The 20,896-nt window shown below is 44.8% G+C and overlaps 1 protein-coding gene across 3 annotated transcripts; it reads right to left on the reverse strand.

Annotated features, from left to right (window-relative positions):
• Positions 1-659: 659 nt before the first annotated feature.
• On the reverse strand, positions 660-20,147 carry MSL2 (MSL complex subunit 2). Of its 3 annotated transcripts, XM_037407661.1 has the most exons (3): positions 19,322-19,407; positions 8,320-10,439; positions 660-4,909 (listed from the first exon to the last, which is right to left on the reverse strand). In XM_037407661.1, exon 3 carries the CDS (start codon positions 4,827-4,829, stop codon positions 3,312-3,314), a length of 1,518 nt encoding a protein of 505 aa, XP_037263558.1. In that variant the 5' UTR covers positions 4,830-4,909; positions 8,320-10,439; positions 19,322-19,407; the 3' UTR covers positions 660-3,311. The 3 variants fall into 3 exon arrangements, with proteins under 3 accessions (XP_037263558.1, XP_037263555.1, XP_037263556.1); XM_037407658.1 differs by lacking the exon at positions 8,320-10,439 and having other exon boundaries at positions 19,322-20,147; XM_037407659.1 differs by lacking the exons at positions 8,320-10,439; positions 19,322-19,407 and adding an exon at positions 14,494-18,558.
• Between the last annotated feature and the right edge of the window lie 749 nt (positions 20,148-20,896).

The following is a 20,896-nucleotide window of genomic DNA, read 5'->3' on the forward strand; positions in this document are numbered from 1 at the left end:
AGCCCCTGCTCTTTCCATCTTTGCAACATGTTTTCAGGCAGGAAGAATCCCACAGCAGAACGCTGGGTGAACTCTTGCTTTGTCTTTCTGATGCAGCTCTACAAATTACAGGGTTTTAATAAATTTTGGAAGTCCATCACCATCTTCAAGAGGACCGGGAAGAAAGGTCGCAATACCACGCGCTTCCTCTATGAAAAGAAGTCCCCAAGCAGCTTCGCCTGTGCTGCCGCTGAGGACGGTTCCCCAAGTCCGCAGCACGGCAGGAGGGGCTCCCGCGGCCGCTCCCCGTCAGCGATTCCCCGTGGCTGCCCACACTGGGCAGCCGGGAGCTGGTCCTGGCTGTGGGCCGCCTTGGACCCAGTTTTCACCCAGCTCCTGACCACAACCAGCGCGGGAAAGTCCCAGACCACTGCGCTGCTCGTACTGCTATAAAACAGAAACTAAGGCTCCTCAAACTAGAACCACTGCACTTGTTTTCAGCAACATTATGATCCTTTCCATTGCTCAGCTTATTCAAGAACAACTAGCCAGGAGGTGAAGAAAACCAAACCAAGCCAACCCTAATTTAAACAATTACAGAATTAGTCATCAACGGACTAAGTAGTATTTAGACAGTAAGTTTGACATATGCCACACTGATGCCCTTAGCAGTTGCAAAATAGAATTAGAAAACTAACATTTATTAAATCAATTTGAATTTTAATATACATTTCAAGAACGTGGCAGCATAAAAGGAAATGTTTTAGAAACAACCTGAATCTACCATTTGCAATTTTACATTAACGATCAGGTCTCTCCTGTTGACGGTTCCAAAACACACTTGACCTAAATTCTCCAACTTCTGGTACCATATTTAATGCAGCAGTGAGATAGTAAAGATTCCAAGTACTCCCACATTTCTGGACCAAAGGTACTATGTATTTAATTTAATGAAAGTCCTAATAAATGTACCATCAACAATCTCAGCAAAACTTAACAGCTCTGCAAAAGCATTCAGAAACAACCCATGCTGTGCAGTTTACTCCCCTTAAGTCAGACTCTGGTTTGGCTACTTTTCTTACACGTAGTGGACTAATAAACAGATTTACATTAGTAGGTTACTATCAAACCACCAAATCAGAAAATGGTAGGATCCTTCTGGGTCAACACAAAAATCACATACAAGTTTAACTAAATACATTTTAATAGGACATCATTAAATCTCATGAGGGCTAAAAACCACAGATCTTAGGTACTTGGGTTGGCAAATAAAGACAAGAATACTAAGAAGCATTTTCCACCATTTACTCATTATCAAAAATATTTTTCAACTCTTCTTGCAAAACAAAAACAAAAAAGTACAGACTGGACACGTACATCACATTTTTCTTCCTATGGCTTTAACCCCCCACCCTACCCACCCCACAAAAAAGACGGGGGGAGAAACAAACCAAAACCAACAAAAAGATCTGACCACATTCACAGAAAATGACACCATGGTACACTACAAAACAAAAGGAGGTGTCATTTGTGTCCAAAGGTTTTTGCTTATTTCTTAGGTGAGGAACCATCATTGTACATGCTTTGTGCTAAATCAAAATACACCTAACGCCGGGTTGGAAAGCGCTGCGGGGTCACTGGGTGAATAAGAGGAGAGATGGAAGCAGTAAAGTAACTCAAAAAAATTCACATACTATTTAACATGCTGTTGAAACAGGAATTGCCTTTTAAATTAGAAGGTAATGTTTTGTGTTCTAGTCAGCCCATGTTTCATTTGTGCTGTATCATTCAAAGAGGAGAAATTTCTGCTTTCACAAAGTAATCTGACTTTTTTTAGGCTGCCAATGAAGCCCTAAATGCAAGACACAATTATTCCGCTTGTACTCTTATTTAGGGATTACACCGAAATAAACCATTTCTGCATAAAGCTGAATTCCTACGAAGGCGCTTTCATTTTAACACTTTCTGAGGTAAGCCCTTTGACAACTTTGGGGTTTTTTTTTTTTCCATTTTAGAGCCTTTCAGCCCAGGTTGAAAAGCACTGACCTTCGAAAGCTATTTTCAACATATTAGCAAAAATTGAGATAGATTCTGGGTGAAGCGAGTTACATAGCTTATTCTGCCTATCAAACATCCAAAGCATGTGACCCCAGAGCGCACCAAGCCCTCGGTCCCAGCTGGAAGATGCCCGTCAGTGAAGAACTGCCCTCACGGGGGGTGGGTCCCAGGCCTGCGGTGGCACAGACTCAACAAACAAACAAACCAACCACCCCCATGGTGGTAGCTGCTGGGGAGGTCTCCATGTATCCCAGGCACTGACTGGCAGCGGCCTCGGGGGAATCAGCCAAGGAGTCTTCCCATAACCCATAACCATTCCCCCGCCACCCCCTACCTTTTCTAGAAGGAACAACAGTGAAATCAGCAGGAACTCCCCGCCCCGCCCCCCCCCCCCCCAAAAAAAAAAAAAAAAAAAGGTTGGAGGGAGGAGAGAATGGTGTTAATAAAACTTGAGGCTTCTTTGCATACAAGTAATTTTCTCACCCCAGCCAAAATAACTCAGTAACATGCCACACAAAAGGAGCGGGCACAGAGGGCATAACTGAGCAGGAACACGACCTGTGGAATTGTCAAGGGAAAAAAAAAAAAAAAGAATGAAATTGTTAACGGGGATGATGCACCCGAGTCAGCCGTTCACACCCAACCAACTGATCATCCTGACCCTTGCTGGGGACTGAGCTGCTTTTTGGGCTATCAGCTTTTTCAATATATTTACTAATCTTTTTTTTTTTTTTTTTTTTTTTTAAACTGTTCCATAGCATAGATTACTAATTCTCACCATTGGAGATTACTTACCCTTTTCAGAGTGCCTTCTCCAGCTCGATGCTGCATTTCCTACAGGAAATTTTAGGTTATTTTCTAGCAACGGTGACTGTAACTAATCGATAATTATTTTTCTACACCAGGATGTAGCACAGTTTAGATGGACTAACTAGATACCACTTTTCTACGTTTAAGCAGAAGCTTTGACTGAGCACAAAGCATGATGAGGTACAATGAGGTTAACATACTCCTTGCCAAAGATCTTGTGATAAAATCATTTACATCAGCAATTGATCTCAAACTATGAGGTGCTGTAAGAACTAAAAACAGTTTTAGGGTAACTCCTCCATTATCTGCAACTATTTCCCAGACACTAATACACATAACATAGCAATGAAAAACACTTGATACAAGTGATCTAAACGCAGGAGCTCCAGCAAGTTAAACAGAACCATAGCTGCCTTAGAACTGTAGCAGTTCCCCTACTGACGGCAGGGAAAAGAAAGAAAGACTCAACAGTCGTATCTCATGTCTATAGCTTCATCCAAACTTTTATCATCGTGTGTACTGGCAGCTAAAAACGTAGTTACTGGTGACCCTGTCACATTGATTACACTGGTGCTTGTGCTGGCATTGCGCACCGCAATGCTTGTCACATTAATGCCCAAAGTAAGCCTAGTCTGCTCCAAGGCCTTTTCTGGCACTGCAAATGCCTCCAGCTTCTTCTCCCCATTAGCCATGTATGAGTTTTGGCAGCCACGGCATATGCAGTCAAGGCAGGCTTTGCGGTTAGAATAGCAAGGGCAGCGTTGGCCACGGCATGTAAGAACACTTGGATTTTGGGTGGCACGACCACATTTACACCCTTTCTTTTCTTGTGGCTTTTTATACACAGTTTTTGTTGGGCTTCCTGGCATAACATTACTGCTAGGAACTTTCTCCTTTGCTTTGTCTTTTGTTTTCAGCACCCCTGGTTTGGCTTTCGGGTGAGATTTCTTAGGGGCATGTTCTAAATTCTTTTTCATGCTTTTGTTAGACAGGAGCACAGTTTTACTTATTTTGGGAGTAGTGCCTCCATTAGGTACAGTTGCAATAGGCTGCAAAGACATTTTGTTTTCCTGTTTCACTGTTACAGGAGCCGATGCCCCCAGTGTTGGGCCACAGATGATGCTGGAAATGGGTAGAGGTTGCACCTTCTCGCTGTCGCTTTCTGATCGAGACCGCTTTCTGTTTAATTTAACTACCTTGGGCGTCGCCGCTGTACAGGAGATTCCGTGAGGAGAAGCATCTGTGGACATGAAAATGTTATGGCTAAGAGGTGGGGGAGAAAGCTGCAGGAAAGGGCCGTTAGTCATGTTTGCTTCCAAGGTGGGCTGCAAATTAGAATCACAGACTTCAGTATTTGAAACGGTCTCTAAGCTCCGGAGAACCTCCTCGACGCTGAGGAGGAGCGAGCCACCTGGTTTTATATCTTCACTGAAACTGCAGATGTCAATGCCTGTCGTACACAAGTCACTAGTAGAAACTGTGTCACACACAGGCTGCAAGCTGCTAGAGAGATCTTCAGTTTTTATATACTCTCCAGTGCTGCAGACATCGATCGTGTTTGCGTGTTCAGGAGAAGGAATATTCACTCCAAGTTTATCTACTGAAAGCCCATTACAATTGGGCAACCCGTTGATAACAGAACCTCTAAGATCAATGTTGTGTGTGCTTTCAGGGATTGATGTAAAACTAGCTGGAGGATCAGTTGTGAGTTCTGAGGTTGAAGGTACTGGGGAATGTGTCAAACACAAAGCCAAGGCTGTATCAGAAGATTTTTCTGTCTCTTCATGGAGTGGTGATCCATCTTTAAGCAAAGCCAAAAGATCTGCAGAACAATCAACTGCCTGGATAATATCTCGTGCCAGTGGAGTCTGCGTTATGTATTCGCAGAGTTTCTTATAGCAGTTCACTAAGATGCTTAGTTGCTTATTCTCCTCAAACTGTTCATAGTCCTTGCACCAGCTACATGACGGTTTCATCATCATCTTCTTGCCTTTACAAGTTTTGCAGACATAATGCTGACATGTGGAGTTGGTAGGAGCAATAGGGTCTTGTAGCAAATTTCCTAAGGAAAAAAGAAAGAGAAAGATTATGATGGACTCAAGGAAGGTTTGCAGGATAGTACGGAACGATATTTCTTTTTTGTACTATCAGAAACATTGCCTGAAAAGCAAGTCACCAGAAAACTGACATCTAAACAACAGCCTGTAAAAATTTTCACAGCTGCTTTATCTAGTTTTAATACAACGTTAAAAAACACTTAGAAGAAAACCACCACACCATAACATGTCGTGCTGCTGCAGCCTTTAGAAACACTCTCAACTAACACACTACCAATCCCCTCGTCCCCCCTCAGCAATTTCTCTCATTGGAACTTACAAAACACACAAGATTTCTATGAATTTACCAGAAGTGCAACAACAAACTCCCATGAAGAGCTACTGCAGAGATCTTAATGACATTGGTGAAAACAAATGGCAACAGAGCAGAGGGAAACTCTAAAAGGAATGTAAAAAAGATGAAATATCAACCCCCAAAAGCAAAGAAGACACAGCAGACTTTGTTTTACTTTTCATTTAGCTGGGACTAAAAATACAGCCCAGCTTTGTGACAGTCAATGCTATGAAAAAAGCACCAAGTTTTTAACTTTGCAAGCAACAAGAACAGTTAAATGGATCCCATTAACTCTTATAAACACCAAATAAAACCCCCTAGTAATATATTTGAATAAAAAGGGGGGGGGGGGGGTGGGGGGGAGAAAATACTATATTGCTCTCTAATAGATCACTCTTGTGCCAAACCAGAAGGTGCAACAAGGCGACTATTAACATAACCTGGGAAGCGCTGAGTCCCGGTTTTCCAATTCAAGGACACAAATCAGTGAAATAAAACTTAAAATAGTGGTACTGTCATAGTCACGATGCTTAAATACTTTAAAATGTCAACAACAGCTCATGTTCTGGGCTGGAGCAAAGAAGTCAGAAGAAAGGATTTTCTCTGACATCTTACTGTTAAGAATAAAAAAAACTAATAAAAATCAGCTGCGGAAGGAATCAACACACCTGACAGCACCGTTTCAGACACCCAGTACTGACAGTATGCAAGGTTATGTCTCCAGATCTCTGAAACTGTAAAAAACTGCAAGAATGTTTCTGTTTTTCCTTAAGAACAAACCAAATAACACGTAAGGATAAAAGGATGAAAGAAGAGATGTAACTAAAATTCTGTATAGAAACACTCCAACTAGCAACTATACCCAGAAAATGACAGCATTGCTTTGCTACTTCTAGCCAGCTCTAGGCCAGAGAGATACTCTAACACCTAAATTAAATTCCAGAGTACCTATAGTCACCTGCTGCAAGAGGTTTGCCCTCCTCTCCCTGCAACAGACTTTCAGCTTTGATCAGACCCTTCTCCCCACAAAAAGCCTTGCTGAATGCATTACAGCCATCAGAGAATTCTCACCCAGATTTTCCCAAAGTGAAAACATACTGCTATGAACAAACGAATAAAATTAAACAATTTGGGAAGAGAAAGCAAAGTGCATACATTAACACAGTCCAAGATTTTAAAAATGTTATCAGATATAAGGATATTTTCTCTCATCACTCACTTGCCAAGGAGATTTTAATCTAGCACTTTGAAGGGACATCATTAACTGGACCTAGCCGAGTTGATGGTCAGCTAAGGAATGAAACCCAACTTTCCTACCCTCTAGTACTTTAGCCGAGGATCCAAGCCCTCAGGGAGAAGAGCCAGACATACTGTACTAACCCTTGGCTGTAGCAGCCCTTCAAATTACAAACCTGAAACTGCACTTCTGCCAGTGTTCCACCCCCTTCCTAACCTAACCCTTCGTGCTTTCCACAAACCGCTTTTGAAAATTCAGCTTTTGTGTGCCTGTTTAAATAGGAAATTTGTATTTGCACAGTAATTCTCCGCAACTCTCCTGAATTCCGTCGGTGAGCAGACTATCTCATTTTCCCTTTGAAATCTGAATTCCCTGGTACCTCTTTGGGAAAGGGCTGCTCCAGCCTTCCACCCGAGCTGCCTCTCAGTAAAAGTGGCTTAATGTAAACTGGGTTTTGAGCAACAAATAACAAGAGGCAGTGCTGAAGTGATCGTTTCATAGTATTTTCTTCGGAAATTGAGAGAAAATACAATTATTTAGAAAGCTGGGAGGTGGCATACTTCTACACAATGTCAAATGAGAGCTGTCGTTACAGGAGAAGCTGTAGAACAGAGGAAGGTTCAAAGCACAATTACAGCAACACCAGAAGGGAAATGCACTTCACGATCAGAGCCCAGGTGTTCAACTTTTCTTTGCTGATCTACTGAGGAAGGGCTGACTTGAGGAGAAGTGACTCCACAAGATCACCGTGAGAAGGCAGCAGCAAAACACTCTTCAATTTTAACAGTGAAGATTTAAGGCCAACAGATGGAACATGAAGTCACACAATCCAAGCTGCAGTGGAATTTTTTTTTTTTTTTTAAAGTTCCCTTTGAATGACATTAGATAAAGAGCAGTGCAGGCAGAGATGTCCACCATAGTCCTATGATTGAATTTGATTTTCTGAGAAGAGTCCCTAGCTCCCCCTGGGGAAAAACAAAAAGCAAGCTTGAAATCACATCAGCTAGTCTCAGAAGTCACATCCTTCAGCAGAAAGAGTTCACAAACAACTGTCCGTCCCTTCCGGATCCTTGGAGTCTTTCCAGCAGGACAAGCAGAAAGCCCTGTCCTGGCCAATGCAGGAGGCAAACACCCCTAACGCTCGGTCGGTTAATGCTTTGAGACTTCAGAAGCCATCGCACAACTACACACACCCACAGCAAACCAAAACCAAAACCCAGAACCAAAAGCCCACCACCATTAATTCCCAATGAAACAAAGCTGTTGGGTGTGCTCCTCGTGCCATCTTTAGCCTCCCTTTTGCTACTTAGGATGATAAATATGAGTTCTGATGATCAGTGCTTTACAGATTATGAAGCACTAAAATACTTCAGAGATGGAATCAAATAAACATTGTACCAAATTAACTTTTTTTTAGATTTTTTTTTTTAAAAAAGTCATCACCAACTGCACATTTTATTTCTCCCAAAATAATTCTGGCTGCAACTGTTGAATGGGTACAAATGCTAAAAAAGATACCGAAAAATTTGTATTTTCCTGAAGCTTTGAGGAAAAAAACAGACGGACAGACAAAACACTTCACATGCTCTCACTGAAGGGAAGAACAGAGCGAGTTCTACTCTCAGTAAATGCCAGGCAACCTACATGGGAGAGACATCAGAAATGCCTGAGCTGGGGGAATATTTTCAGCTTGAGCTCATCTCTCATTGAATATTCATTCTTCAGTCAAAGCTGCTCTCTCGTATGGATTCTGTGGCACCTATCACTCTCTCCAGCTTTAGTATTGTTAAGCTAAAAAAAGTCAACCGTGAGATGCAAATTGACAAAAAATTAAGTTTCCTTACTTTTAAAACTCAGGGGATGGTATCAAGTCAGTAACATGTCCCAGGAAGACAAGAGCGGAGCTGCTACCCAGAATCTGGAGGTACCTCTGGGACGTTCCAAACTGCTGGATGGTACAGGCTCCCCAGGCACAACGCTCCAAGGCTCCTTTAATGCTACAAATTACAAGATCTTCCCAGATTAAGATTACGAACCGTGAAAATAAAGCTGGGCAGGATTCAGAGATGTTTTCTAGCCCACCCTCAACCTCCTAAGAATAACCGTACCGAGTCAGACCACAGACCCATCTAGCCCAGCAGCCCATTCCAGTGGGGGCCAGAAGCAGATGCTTACAGCACGGAGCAAGAAATCGGAAAGCAAAATCTTAGTACTTGCCCAGCTTTTAACCATTATGGGTTAACCATTTAACAGATGGGGTTTCCACGTACTCAGTAACCCTTCTCTCCTTAGGGTTGCCTCCTCTCCCCTTTAACTATTTCAAATGTAACCACCGCAGGCTTTGACAAGGAGGGCCCTGGTCTGCCCTCCACTGTGCTGAGAATGAGCTTTTTGTTTCAAACATGACTCTTACTAGTTCCACTTGGCAATTTCTGGATCTTGCATTGGATGAGGCAAGTCAATCCCTATCCCCCTCTTCCACACTGCTTGTGGTTTTACAGACATCTACCACGTAACCCTCCAAGTTGTCCCTGTTCCAGACTGTACAGAAGTTGTTCCTTACATTGGATCACCGTTCTCCTAACTCTTCCACAGTGTGCGTGGGTTTTTTTTAAAGATAGGGGGACCACAACTGCAACAACATAAGATACAGGTGAATTACAGCTTCATACACTGCCATAATAAAGTTCTCCACTTTATTCTCTATTCCAGTGCTGATTTTTAGCATTTGCTTTTCTTTTTTTGGTTGATACTCAGCACTGAGCTGACATCCTCATAGAGTTTTCTACTGCGAGGCTGAGATCTCACTCTTGGCTGGCAGCCATCAGAGCTACCCCTTTCTATAAATTTACAAGTGTACATAGATCTGCAAGATATAAAAATGGTGGGCTCTGAGAAGTTAATATGTTTTGCATGTTTATAATTTAATATTTATCTAAGCTAAATTTAATTTGTCATTTTATGGCACAGTCATTCATCTCCATAAGATCTTGCCACAATTACTCAACGCAGGCTTTCATTTTTACTACCCTGAAGAGCTTGGTATAACTAAACTTTTGTCTCATCTCTTCTCACCCTCTTTTGCAAGGGGTGTATTAATATACCAAAAGCAAAATTAGATTCTTACCAAGCCTCCAATGACAGGCCTTCCCTTAACAACATCAGCTCTTAACTATCCTGCTTGCAGAAACGTTGACTAAACATCTACATTAATATGAGCACTTACAATTATGCAGAATATACAGAGGAAATACTTTTAATATATTATTTACAAAATATCACAGCTGTCCTGGAAAGGCTGCTACCAGGAGGGAGGTCATTGAAACCACAAGGAATACTTCCTATTGCGTTCCTTAATGAGCATTACTTCACAGCTGCAGGAAGAGGGGAAGCATCTGCAAATCATATCTCACAGACCAAAGGGAGGAGAAGAATTGGGAATCAAAGCAATTGTTAGGTGTATATATGCAGCAAATGTGCTCCAAATGGATGAAATTCACTCAGACAGACTTGAATTGAAACAGGCCACCTCCTTCCACTCTCATCTATCCTCAGCAAAGGCAGAAATATAATGCCCCAGAAAAGGGGCTAAACACACGTAACTACTTTAGCGCCCTTGCAAAAGCTACTGAAACATAACATACTGCCTTTTTCAACAACTGAAAAGTCCTAAGGATGTTGTTTATTATTTATTTATTACTAAATTAAATCTTGATGAAGTAAACTAGAAAAAATTACGTCCAATTTTTTTACAAGTATAAATAAATGTATCACCGGGGGTAATCTGCATTTGTCTGCCAAAACAGTCTTTAATCCTTGACTGCATTCGTGTCACCAGAAATCACCCTTGTTTCGTGGGGTGCAGGAAGCACGCGGAAAGCTCAGCAGCCCAGCCCTCTACTCCTTTCCCTCTCCACCTACTGAGGCGGTGTTATCTGCTACACAGTGCAAGTACGACTGGCATCTGTGAAGAAGGGGATAAGATGGAAAGAAGGAAGGTAAGAAGGCAGCTCACCTGCACCAGTTAACCTGTTAACATCAAACGTTACAATGACCATGACTTCATTTTTAAACCAAGATTACAAAAAGCTTCTGTGAACTTTGGATTAGTCAAACAGAAATTCTGCAGCTCTGTCAATCTAGCAAGTTTTAAAGAACAGGAACCTATAATCAAATGAGGCACACATACTTCTGCATTACGCTTAAAATTAATATACGGCAAGCACATCAAAGTAATAACAGAAGCTGGAAATTTAGCAGTTGGACCGCTACACTTTCAGAATTGTCACTTAAGGATTAAACATTATCTGATCATTTCTACTAAAATAATTAGCAATAGGTAGCAAGCTCTAATAAACTGCTACATTCAAGCTTCAGAGTTAACCCCTCCTGAAGGATGGGAGCTAGCTCTCACCGGCTGGCGATGCCACTTGACAGGCTTTTTGGAGCTCAGCTATCCATCTACCAGCAGCTCAAGCACTTCAGCTGAAGCAGCCTCTGCAACTCCCTGCACTGCTCCCTCCTTCAACCCCACACAGCATCTCTGCATCTGACAAATTATCAGCTAGATCCCACTTTAGAATAATCTGACTGTAGCTGTATGAGGTTTCAGAGCAAAACATGCAAAAGAAAAATGCCATCATAAAAGCAGTAGCATTTTCAGAGTTTGGTAAAAAAAAAACCCTAAAAGCACTATTTGCAAAACTATTTGATGATAGACAGGCAGGCATATGATAAGTAGTGAAAAGGTCTGTTAGCCATCTGCAGAGAAAATAAAACAAATGTGTAAGATCTGTTTTATATGGGTGACAGATCTGGATGCTTACTAGAAATGAAGATAACTAAATACATTCAAAACCACAGAAACTTCAAGAGAGGTTTGCCAAGGACAAGACAACAGTGAAGGGGTGAAGTGCTCAGGGCCAGGCTGGATGGGGCTTGGAGCAGCACCCTGGGCTGGTGGAAGGTGTCCCTGCCTGTGGCAGGGGGGTGCAACTAGATCAACTAGATGATCTTTAAGGTCCCTGCCAACACAAACCGTTCTGTCATTCTGTGGAAAGTCGCCTTCCACGGATCTCAAGCCCTACCACAAAGCCCTTCCAAGCCGTACACTCAAGAGGGTGGGTTGAGCCACGGTCTAGCTGACACATTTCACAAACACTGCACTGAAGTCGAGGCAGATTCACCAGATGGAGGTTTGTCCTACCCCTGCCCTGACAAACTGTCCCAGTTAGAAAAATGTTTGGCAACCGTTCTCATCATCCAGAAACCCGCCACATCACCTGGCTGAGGTGCCGCCTATCACCCAGATATCCCGCACCCACCTTCTGGCGTTCAGAAAATACATCAGCATCTGTAGCGGCCACGCTCTTGGTTTAGAGGCAGGAAGACGCAAGATATTTGCAATGTTACTAGCCCAAAATTTTGAACCTGCTATCTACAAAATACAAATTGTAACTAAGAGGAGTTCACAATGACAACACTATAAATGTACTTATCATTTAATGCTTTTTGTGAGACGTTTTGTAGACAGAAATAGTTTTATTCAGCCAAAAACTAGACTCAGAAAAAAACTGCCCAAGACTTTCAGCAGACAAACCTCTTTCAGCCCTGAAACAGTAAGTTTACCTGTAAACTAAATGATAGTATTTCTTCCTGAAAATACCACCTTGCTTTTATAGACCACCACAACTACAACAAAAGTGCCACTAGAATTTGTCCAAAGACAAGCATTGACAGATTCCTCATCAGGTGAAATGGAAACGTGAAGGGACACACACTAAAAAAGCATTAAAAGCATATTTTTTTTTCAAAATTTTATCAGAGAAAACACTCTGTTGGCTGCTGAGTATTTCTCAGCATTCTCCATCAACAAACAACTATGAAAAATTAGCTACAGAAGTTATTACCCTCATACAGGGATGGTTGTGACTAAAGAAGCAATGATTGTATAACCCTTTGGAAAAAAAAACCTGCACTATTTTTGTCTGAACATCATGGGAACCCAAGTTAACCACGATAAGACTACAGTCAGACTATTTTTCTGCATTATCTGGAGAAATACAGTCAACCTCTTTACCTAAAGTTCAAGGAAAAACCCCAGAAATAGGACAACAAATTGCTTTTAAACTGTAGAAGGGACTGCTTTGTTCTCTGGCTCCACCCCTTGCATAATAACTTTGACATAAATATGTTCTGTTGTTTATATTTCTGTTTGAAAGCCTTAGTGTTTACAACATCACTGACTGGAAAAATTCTAAATATATTTTTAACAAACTAGATGGGCTGAGTTCAAACTTTGTCGTGAACAGACTTTAAAAAGTTTTTTAAAAATTCATCTTTTTCACCATCCAATGTAGAATTTTCATGTAATGATGTTTTCCAAAAGTCAACGTTGCTGTACTTTATGAGGTTTTAAATACCAAAGTTAACATTTCTCCTATGGGTACAAGATTAATTTCACATGTTTCTATGCACACACTCGTAAGAGTTAAAACATGCTTTGGAAGTTATAGATCAAGTTGATCACATTCTCTGAGCAAACAAAAAACTTGTGACAACTACTTCTTTCCCACCAAACAAAAATGCTTACACCATCACAATTAACCATGCAATCTTTAAGTAAACTGCTCTTCAAGGCCACTGGAGAAGGGGCAAGCCCTGTGCTATGGCTGCAAGGCTCAGAAGACAGAGAATAATAAATTACATCATCAAAGGACTTCAGAGTGACTTCCACCATAAGAGCAGGGAAATCCTTACTACCTGGAAAGCACAGTGCTCAAGAAAGGTTGTGATGTGCATTATTTCTCAAGTCATATACTAGATGCAAAGAATCTTTTCTGGCCTCACAAAGAACTCCCAACATAATATACAGCAACTGCTTACTCCATATTCAGTCAACCTAATCTGTAAATCATAACATAGTAAGAAAACAAAACCAAAGAAACCTGTGTTTGAACACACTATGTCCATAGACCCAGACAACTAAGTTGTCACAATAAAGATGCCTCTTGGCAACACATTAACTTTTCTTTAAACACTCTGAAATGCAATCAGTTTAATCAGTATCTTCAGATGACCATCAGAACCTGTCCATCATCTCCCACTGCTTCAATGAGAAATACACCCTCATCTCAAATCGCATCAGAAGAGAATATTGCAATCTTCACTTTGCAACCTTCTTCTAAAGCTCGCTATCAGGCAGCTGGTACGGTGGAAACCACAGTTCTGCTCTTCCTACTCCTCAGTTTTGTTCTAAGACAGAGGAGTATTTTTAGTTTAGAAACCAATTTAAATTCAACTGGTAGAAATTTATGTTATCAAAATGTATGCAGTGTGATGCAGACAACCTTGAAAAAGCAATTCTCCCAGGATTTAAAAACAGGAAAGGGAAACAGGGAATTTAGGTAAGGAGATTTTAAGAGGAAGAGAAATCATTCACCATGGTCTTGGCTAAAAACTGGTGTATTCAAGAGCTGTGCAAGTGGACGTTTTATAGACAGCTGCCCATGCTGTTTATCTCCAAAACATGAAGAAAAAGAATACCAGCAGCAGAAGGTATTTGATAAGTACTTAGTCCCATTGTTCATGCTCCCCAATGGCTGTTTCAGAGACTCTGGTTATTTTGAACATTCTTCAGAAACTGAGAAGTATTTCAGCAACTATTCATGTAATTTTTTAAGGAGAAAACAACATGCTTTTTAAAACTACCAATATGTGATAGCTGGACAGTATTTTTCATCATTGAAACCAGAGGAAGTAAGAAAATGTAAATGAAAAAACACCTTAAAAAAGGCACTGATCCAGATCACTTTTCAAACATAAAAGGCAACTCTGATCTGGCAGCACAGACCATGAATCGGCCTTCACTCTCCTTAACCTAGCGAGAACAGGCAAGGAACCAGAGTTCTAGGCTAAACTTTTCCATCACAACACTTAAATACGCTTTTTCACTTTAAAACTATAGATATCCAGGCTCACTTAGTCATGGCTCACATCCCAAACAGAAAATCCAGTACCTTGCACATAATTAAGTTTTATTAGTAGCGGGAATTTGTTTCTTCTGCCTTCTTCCATCTCTGTGACTAGAAATTGAATTTTCTAGAAAGTTTCAATCTATTTAGATGTCACTCAACGATCTTCTCTTCTCCAAAGGCCATCATGTAACTGCTGCATGCCTCAGACTCTCAGTACCACCAGTGGAAAAAAAAAAAAAAAAGACTTTGCTTACTCCAGAGCCGTAATTGCCTTGCACGCCACTTGCTTGTGGCGCTTCGCCCCTTAGATACTTGTAGAACTTTTCGTAGGAAAGTTTATTGAAACTGTACAGGTCTAATTCACATGATTTCCCAATGACAACGTACAGCCTAAAGTAAGAAGCTCTACTTGGGATCCATAACACAGCCACCACGAAGAGCTAGAGACAAGGGGGCCAGAGGAGGTCACACCATGCACTGGCTTACGAGGGGCAGCAGTCAGAACTGCGGAAGCAACGGAGAATTAGCTCAGTGAGGGGCAAGGAAGAAGAGGAGGAGCCTTCAGAAGTCCAACAACACAGACAAGATGGCATAAAGATGGAAAATTTTATGCAACTCAATATACCACCAACTACGGAGAAATTTCAAACCTAGCTGGCAGAATGAGTTCCAAAAGACTCACCTTATAGTGACAGTATACATTTTCCAAAAGACAGGCTAATACTTTTACACAAAAGCAGGATGGAAATAGCACATCTACACTAATCTTTGTATAGGTAAACAAAAAGTCAACTCCTTTTTTGTATTTTTGGTAACTCATGCTTGGGAGTTCCTTCCACCATGCTACTTTATCATTTAGCCTTCAACCCTCCAACTAAAATCATACAAGCGCTATCTCAAAACACTTGACAGGGGCTGTGTAAGGTATGAGTCTGTACCGTCATGTTGTTTCTTTGTTCCTTCCCACCCCTTAATCTCCCTTAAACCCCATGTTGTCTCACATCCCTTTACTTAGATGACAGGATGTTTAGGGAAAGAACTATATTCTTATCCTGTATTTCTACAGCACAAGCTACAGTTGGGTTCCTGGCGGAATGTGAAGCGTTACACCCTAAAGCCAGGCAACCTTTCAAGGACTTGCACATTCTAAATTGGCAATCTTTCACACACCTTTTAAATATCTCTCTGAGGTTCCAGGACGAAGTTTTCCACTGATAAAAAGCTGAGCCGATCTAACTGGCAATCTCTCTCTTATAAGCATTTTAACCAAATTTCAAAAAAGGCTGTTAATGCTGAAAAGCCAACTGAACTTTTGAATGACTTGCAGTAACCTACGTAGTATCTGGAACAGAGAAAAGCGCTTTTTAGGAAGATTTTTATCCCAATAGGCAGTACTTTTAGAACACAGACATGTGTTGCATAAATTCTACTAACTATTACGTGTGGTATTAACACGCAATTCTGTAATAATCACTTCAGTCCAGAGACTAAAACTCAGATTTCACATCCTCAAACACAAAAGGTACATACCTTCTGTCTAATGCATGCTCAAGAGTAGTTATTTTTAAGTTTTAAAAGCTCTAGGAAATACCATCTTATACATCCCCGTAAAAGGATGATGCATTACCTACAACACCATCTAGGAAACTATCACACGATCACACTTAAATCCTAGAAACATACACAGTGGCACCATCAACATAATTTAACCTTTACAACCCATTAGGCAAGACAGAGACCTCAAATCCACCCAGAACAGATTTAGTTGACTTACAACGGCATATTGTGTTTACATTATGACTTTCTACTGATGGAACTTTGTGTGTGCCAGTTTGAATCTAAAATCAGAGCTTTAATTAGAATTTCATAATAACGTGGGTCCAAAATCTTCTGCCACACCTACTATGTGAGCTGGTTTAAAAGACTATCAGACCAAAAGAAAATTAGCTGGCTTATGGCTAGTGCATTGAGAAAACAGTGAAAGCACAATAATGTTAGTTGATTTATGTAGCTGTCACTGATTTCTTCTAAAAACAACTGTCTCAAATTAAAGGGGCAATCTTGACTGCGGAATTAATACCTACAGCATAACAAAGTATTACAGAAAGCATTCAGAGAGATTACATACTTAAGAAAGCCTGATGACATAAGGGGCACTAATTTGCGGAGTAATTTTCCCAAGGGAAGTCCTAGAAGTCCAACACTTGAGACTTTAACCAAGTGTAGGGGGTTTATGCATTATTGATAATTCATGCACCGTTTCTCCAACAAAGCACGACTGTTAAACATTTACAGTGAAGACCGCATTCTACTAAGTTCTGTGCAAGCAAAGACACGCAACTTTCCACATACACGAACCCCAACCCAACTATTTGGATCTCATGGTCTAAACAGACAAACAGGGTAGAAAGAAGCGAGCGTCTGAAAAGCTTTTAAATATTTTCAAAGAACGTACACTGTAAAGTTTTGGGTGGTCATAGCACTCACTCTTGTGATCACAGTATCTCACAAACCAATCTTTATTTCAGCATTTAAACTCTACCTTTTAAAACACTGAAGCCAAAAAGGTTTTGACAGCTGGACAGGCTTCAAACAACCTTAAATATGCAGACAGTGTAACAGCTCTTAGCACTAAAACATACAAGAGAAAAGAAGTATTTTTAAAATATCATAGCAAGGCCAGGAGGCCAAAGAGAGAAAGAGGCACCAATATTCACCCGTGACAGGAGTGGGAGAAAAGGAAAACAAAAGCAAACACGAAGGTCGATTTGCCTTTACCAGTCTTGAGCTGAGGATTTATGAGTGCTGGTCAACACCAGAGCGGACAGTTTTGTAGCGGGCAGGACCACACTCCCATGACTAACTGCCTGCAGGTTCAAGACAGACACTTTACTAACTCTGCAGGGCAGAAACCGTATTTTATTGTATGGCTTTGCAAAGAGCCTGGTTTTTACTGAGGCCTCGGTATGCTACCACGCTGCAAACAGGAGCCCAAGACACAGAGAGCTGATACGGGGGAACTGCTCACAAAGTATTTGAAACAAACAGCAGCTACAGCTCTCTGAAAGCTAGCTGCTGCAGAAAAAAAAATATATATAAGCCAAAACAATAACCTTAAAATTCAAATAAAATAAGGGGTGAAGAGAGAAAGTGGAACAATCAAGAAGTTTGTAAGGAGGAATATCCATGGAGGCACAAGTCAATAGAAGAAAAACTAAAAAGCGTGGTTTGCTCTACCAAACTGTGTGTGACAGAAAAGCCAAGCAAGAAAAGCTGAAGAGGAGGAAAATAGCTCAGGAATTTGGGCAGGGACAAATTAAAGATAGTTGAATTCAATAGCACAGAGTGTAAAAATAAGATTGCAAAAGGCCAAGAAGGGAAGAAGTCAAGGCAATGAGAACAAAGAACACATTTCAGAAGACCAGTCTCAAAGCAGAGTGGCCAGATAGCACAGTAGTTAGAAACACGTAGCCCCTATGTAAGTATCATTTTTTTTTAAATCAGAAAAATATTAGCATATTTTTAGGAAAAAGCAGCCTGCTGATTGACCAAAAGCAAGAAGGATTTATGGGAAAAAAAAGCAGTTAGGGATTGGAATGAGCAGGGCCCAAGGTAATAAGCAAGAGATCAAGCGCCAGAGGTGCATCAATATTGACATCAGGGTTACGTGGGGAAAAAAAAAAAACCTTCGACGAATTATTTCAGGAAATGACGATGCAGTGATCCTGGGAACAGGCTCCCTCTCTCCCCAGTACAAACAGATCTCTATTTTCTGACTTTAAGTGGGAGGAGCCAATAGCTACAGGATAGGAAGCATCCAACACTAGCTTAGCAGCCTCAACAGTTGAAATCTTGATCCTGTAAATAAATAAAATATTTTAACTCTATAAAGCCAAGCTTTCATGCTGACCAAGGCTCCAGAAGAAAGTTCAAGAAAGGCTGTCAGTTTATTCCAGAGCTTCCTACCAGGAACAGACACGTGCCCCCACTTCATCAGCACAGCAGAATGCAATTCCTTCCCAATGTTCCCTAGGCTGCAATACTGAAATTCCAGATGCCTGCCCTTGCCCACAAAACTCAGAATACTTTTTTTTTTTTTTTTTTTGGGGGGGGGGGGGGGGGGGGGGGGTGGGGGGGGGGAGTGGGGAAATCCTAGCAGACTTTCAGCCTATTTGCTTTTTGTGGTAATTATTTTTACAGGGCAATTATCTGCCACACACACAAATCCAAATATTGTTTCTGTGTGCTTCAAATTCCTGGTTTGCAATCTGAATTACTTTTTTGCTCTTTACATTGCAGGGGGGGGGTGGGGGGCGAAGGGAAAAGTTCTCCTTTCCCTGCCTCTATGCTCTGTATATTGTTTTGAGGATCTTTTACCACGCTTGCTCTTAGTCATCGCTTTTTAAAAGCAATTAACACCACCATAACAGGGTATTCCAATAACCACTAATAACTACCACAGCCTTCAGGAAATAAAGCGGGTGAGAAAGCGCCGCGTTTGGGGGAAAACGCGCTCTCCCAGCAATCCCACGGGATTATTTTCCGGCCGGGCTGCGGGGCTCGCCGCCCCCCGCCGCCCCCCCGAGCAGCGCGGGCCGCCCCGGCCGGGGGCGGTGAGCCCCGCCGCAGCCGCCCCCGCCCCGCCGGGCAGGGCCAGCCCGCCGCCCCCGCCGCCCGCCCACGTGGGCCCCACCGCCCCCCGGCGGCTCCGCGGCGGCGGGGGCTGCGCGGCGTGCGGCGGGGCGTGAGCCCGGCGGGGCGGGGGGGCGGCCGCCGTGGCGGGGCAGCGCGGCCCAGGGCCGGCCGCGGCGCCGTGCGGGGCGCCCCGGGGGGAGGCTCATTGTGCAGGGAACAAAAGAAAGATCCTCACCGCAAACGCAGCAGGAGAGGGACTGCCTGAAGTAGGGCAGGAGCTTGTTAATCTCGGTAAAGGACTGGGGATCCCCAGGGTCGTAGTTGAGCACCAGGCGGCTCGCTGAAACGTAGAGAGCAGTGGCATTCACCGGGTTCATCGCAGCCGCTCGCACGCCGCCGGCTCCGGGGTGAGAAGAAAGCGCGGCGCCGAGTCCGTGCCGGCCGAGGGGGCAGGTGGCCCCGGGGCGGGGGCAGGCCGGGTGTCACCTTGGTCCGGGGCCACCTGGAGCCGCGCGGCGGCGGCAGCGCGGAGGCCGCGGCGGCCCGGCGGGCCCTGTCAGAGGGGCCGCGCTGGCTCCTCCTCCGCCTCCAGCGGGGCCTCGCTCCCGAGCGGCGGCCTCGGCCCGCCCGCGGCCGCACAGCGCAGGGAGGCGGCGGCGCTACTCCAGGCTGCGGGCCATGCCGGGCCGCCCTCCCCCGGGCCCTGCTCCTCTCCGCGCGGGCGCTTCCTCGGCCGCGGCGGGCCGCGCCTCAGCGGCGGCCCGGCATGGCGGCGGCCGCAGGGAGGAACCGCGAAGCCAGCTCAGGGCGGCGGCGGGCCGGGCCGCGCTGCCCGATCCGGCGGCGGGGGAGGGAGGCGGATGCACCTGGGCCTCAGCGCGGCCGCATCACCACGCCGCCGCCGCGGCCTCCTCCGCGGGGCCGGTGGCTCCTGCCTGCGCGGCCGCGGGGCGGGCACCGCTCGCGGGGCAGGATCCGCCGCCCGATCCGCGCCGCAATGTCAATAGCAACCGTTAGATCCAACCGTCACTGCGGAGCCATCGCCGCTGCCGTCTAGCGCCCGACACTGCGCATGCGCGCCCGGGCCGCTTCCCTCCCCGCAGCGGGGGCCCATCCCGCGGCGCGGGGCGGGGGGAGCGCAGCGCCCTCTAGCGGGGCCCGGGGCCGCCCTCGGCCTGGGCGCGGCGCCGCCTGAGGGGACCGAGAGGGGCGGGGGGGCGAGCGGTCGGCACGCCGGTGGCCTCGCCTCAGCGCAGCCGGCACGGCGGCCGGGCCGGCGCTGCCTCGCCGGGCGGGCGGGGTCGGTGGCCGGCGGCCGGCACCCCCCCCCCTCGGCGGGTCGGGTGTCCCCCTGGCTTGGGGCCTCCGGGGCCGAGCGGCCGGGCGCGGGCTGCGCGCCCCTGTCATGGCGAGCGCCCCTTCCCTCCGGGGCCGCGCCCCGCCCGCGGCCATCCCGGGACCTGCGCCACGGCTGCCGGGCGCTCCTGTTCCGCCCGGGCCTCAGGGCCGCGACGCCCAGGCCCCCGGCCGACCGGCACGGAGCGAGCCCGCTGTGCCTGCCCTCGGAGCGGGAGGGCTGCCGGGCCCGCCGAGGGCCGGGCCTCACAGGGGTTGGCCCAGGAGCCGCCTGTCCCTGGGTGCCGGCTGGCTGCCCCAGCGGGTACCGCTGCCCGCCCGCCCGCGGCTCTGCAGGCCGAATGGGTCACAGGCCCTCCCGCTGCCCAGCCAGGGCTCCGCAGGCCGAATCGGTCACCTCCCGCTGCCCAGCCAGGGCTCTGGAAACCCCAGCCTATAACAGGGCAGTGGATAT

This window comes from Falco rusticolus, chromosome 13 (genome assembly GCF_015220075.1).
Source record: "Falco rusticolus isolate bFalRus1 chromosome 13, bFalRus1.pri, whole genome shotgun sequence".
NCBI classification, from domain to species: Eukaryota; Metazoa; Chordata; class Aves; order Falconiformes; family Falconidae; genus Falco; species Falco rusticolus.

Excerpts from the sequence above, each read along its gene's own strand:
- MSL2 (XM_037407658.1), bottom strand. The coding sequence starts at position 19,463 with ATGAACCCGGTGAATGCCACTGCTCTCTACGTTTCAGCGAGCCGCCTG. Across the intron at positions 4,910-19,321 it reads CCTCTCCTGCTGCGTTTGCG|GAAATTTGCTACAAGACCCT; the intron begins GTGAGGATCTTT and ends TTTTTTCCTTAG.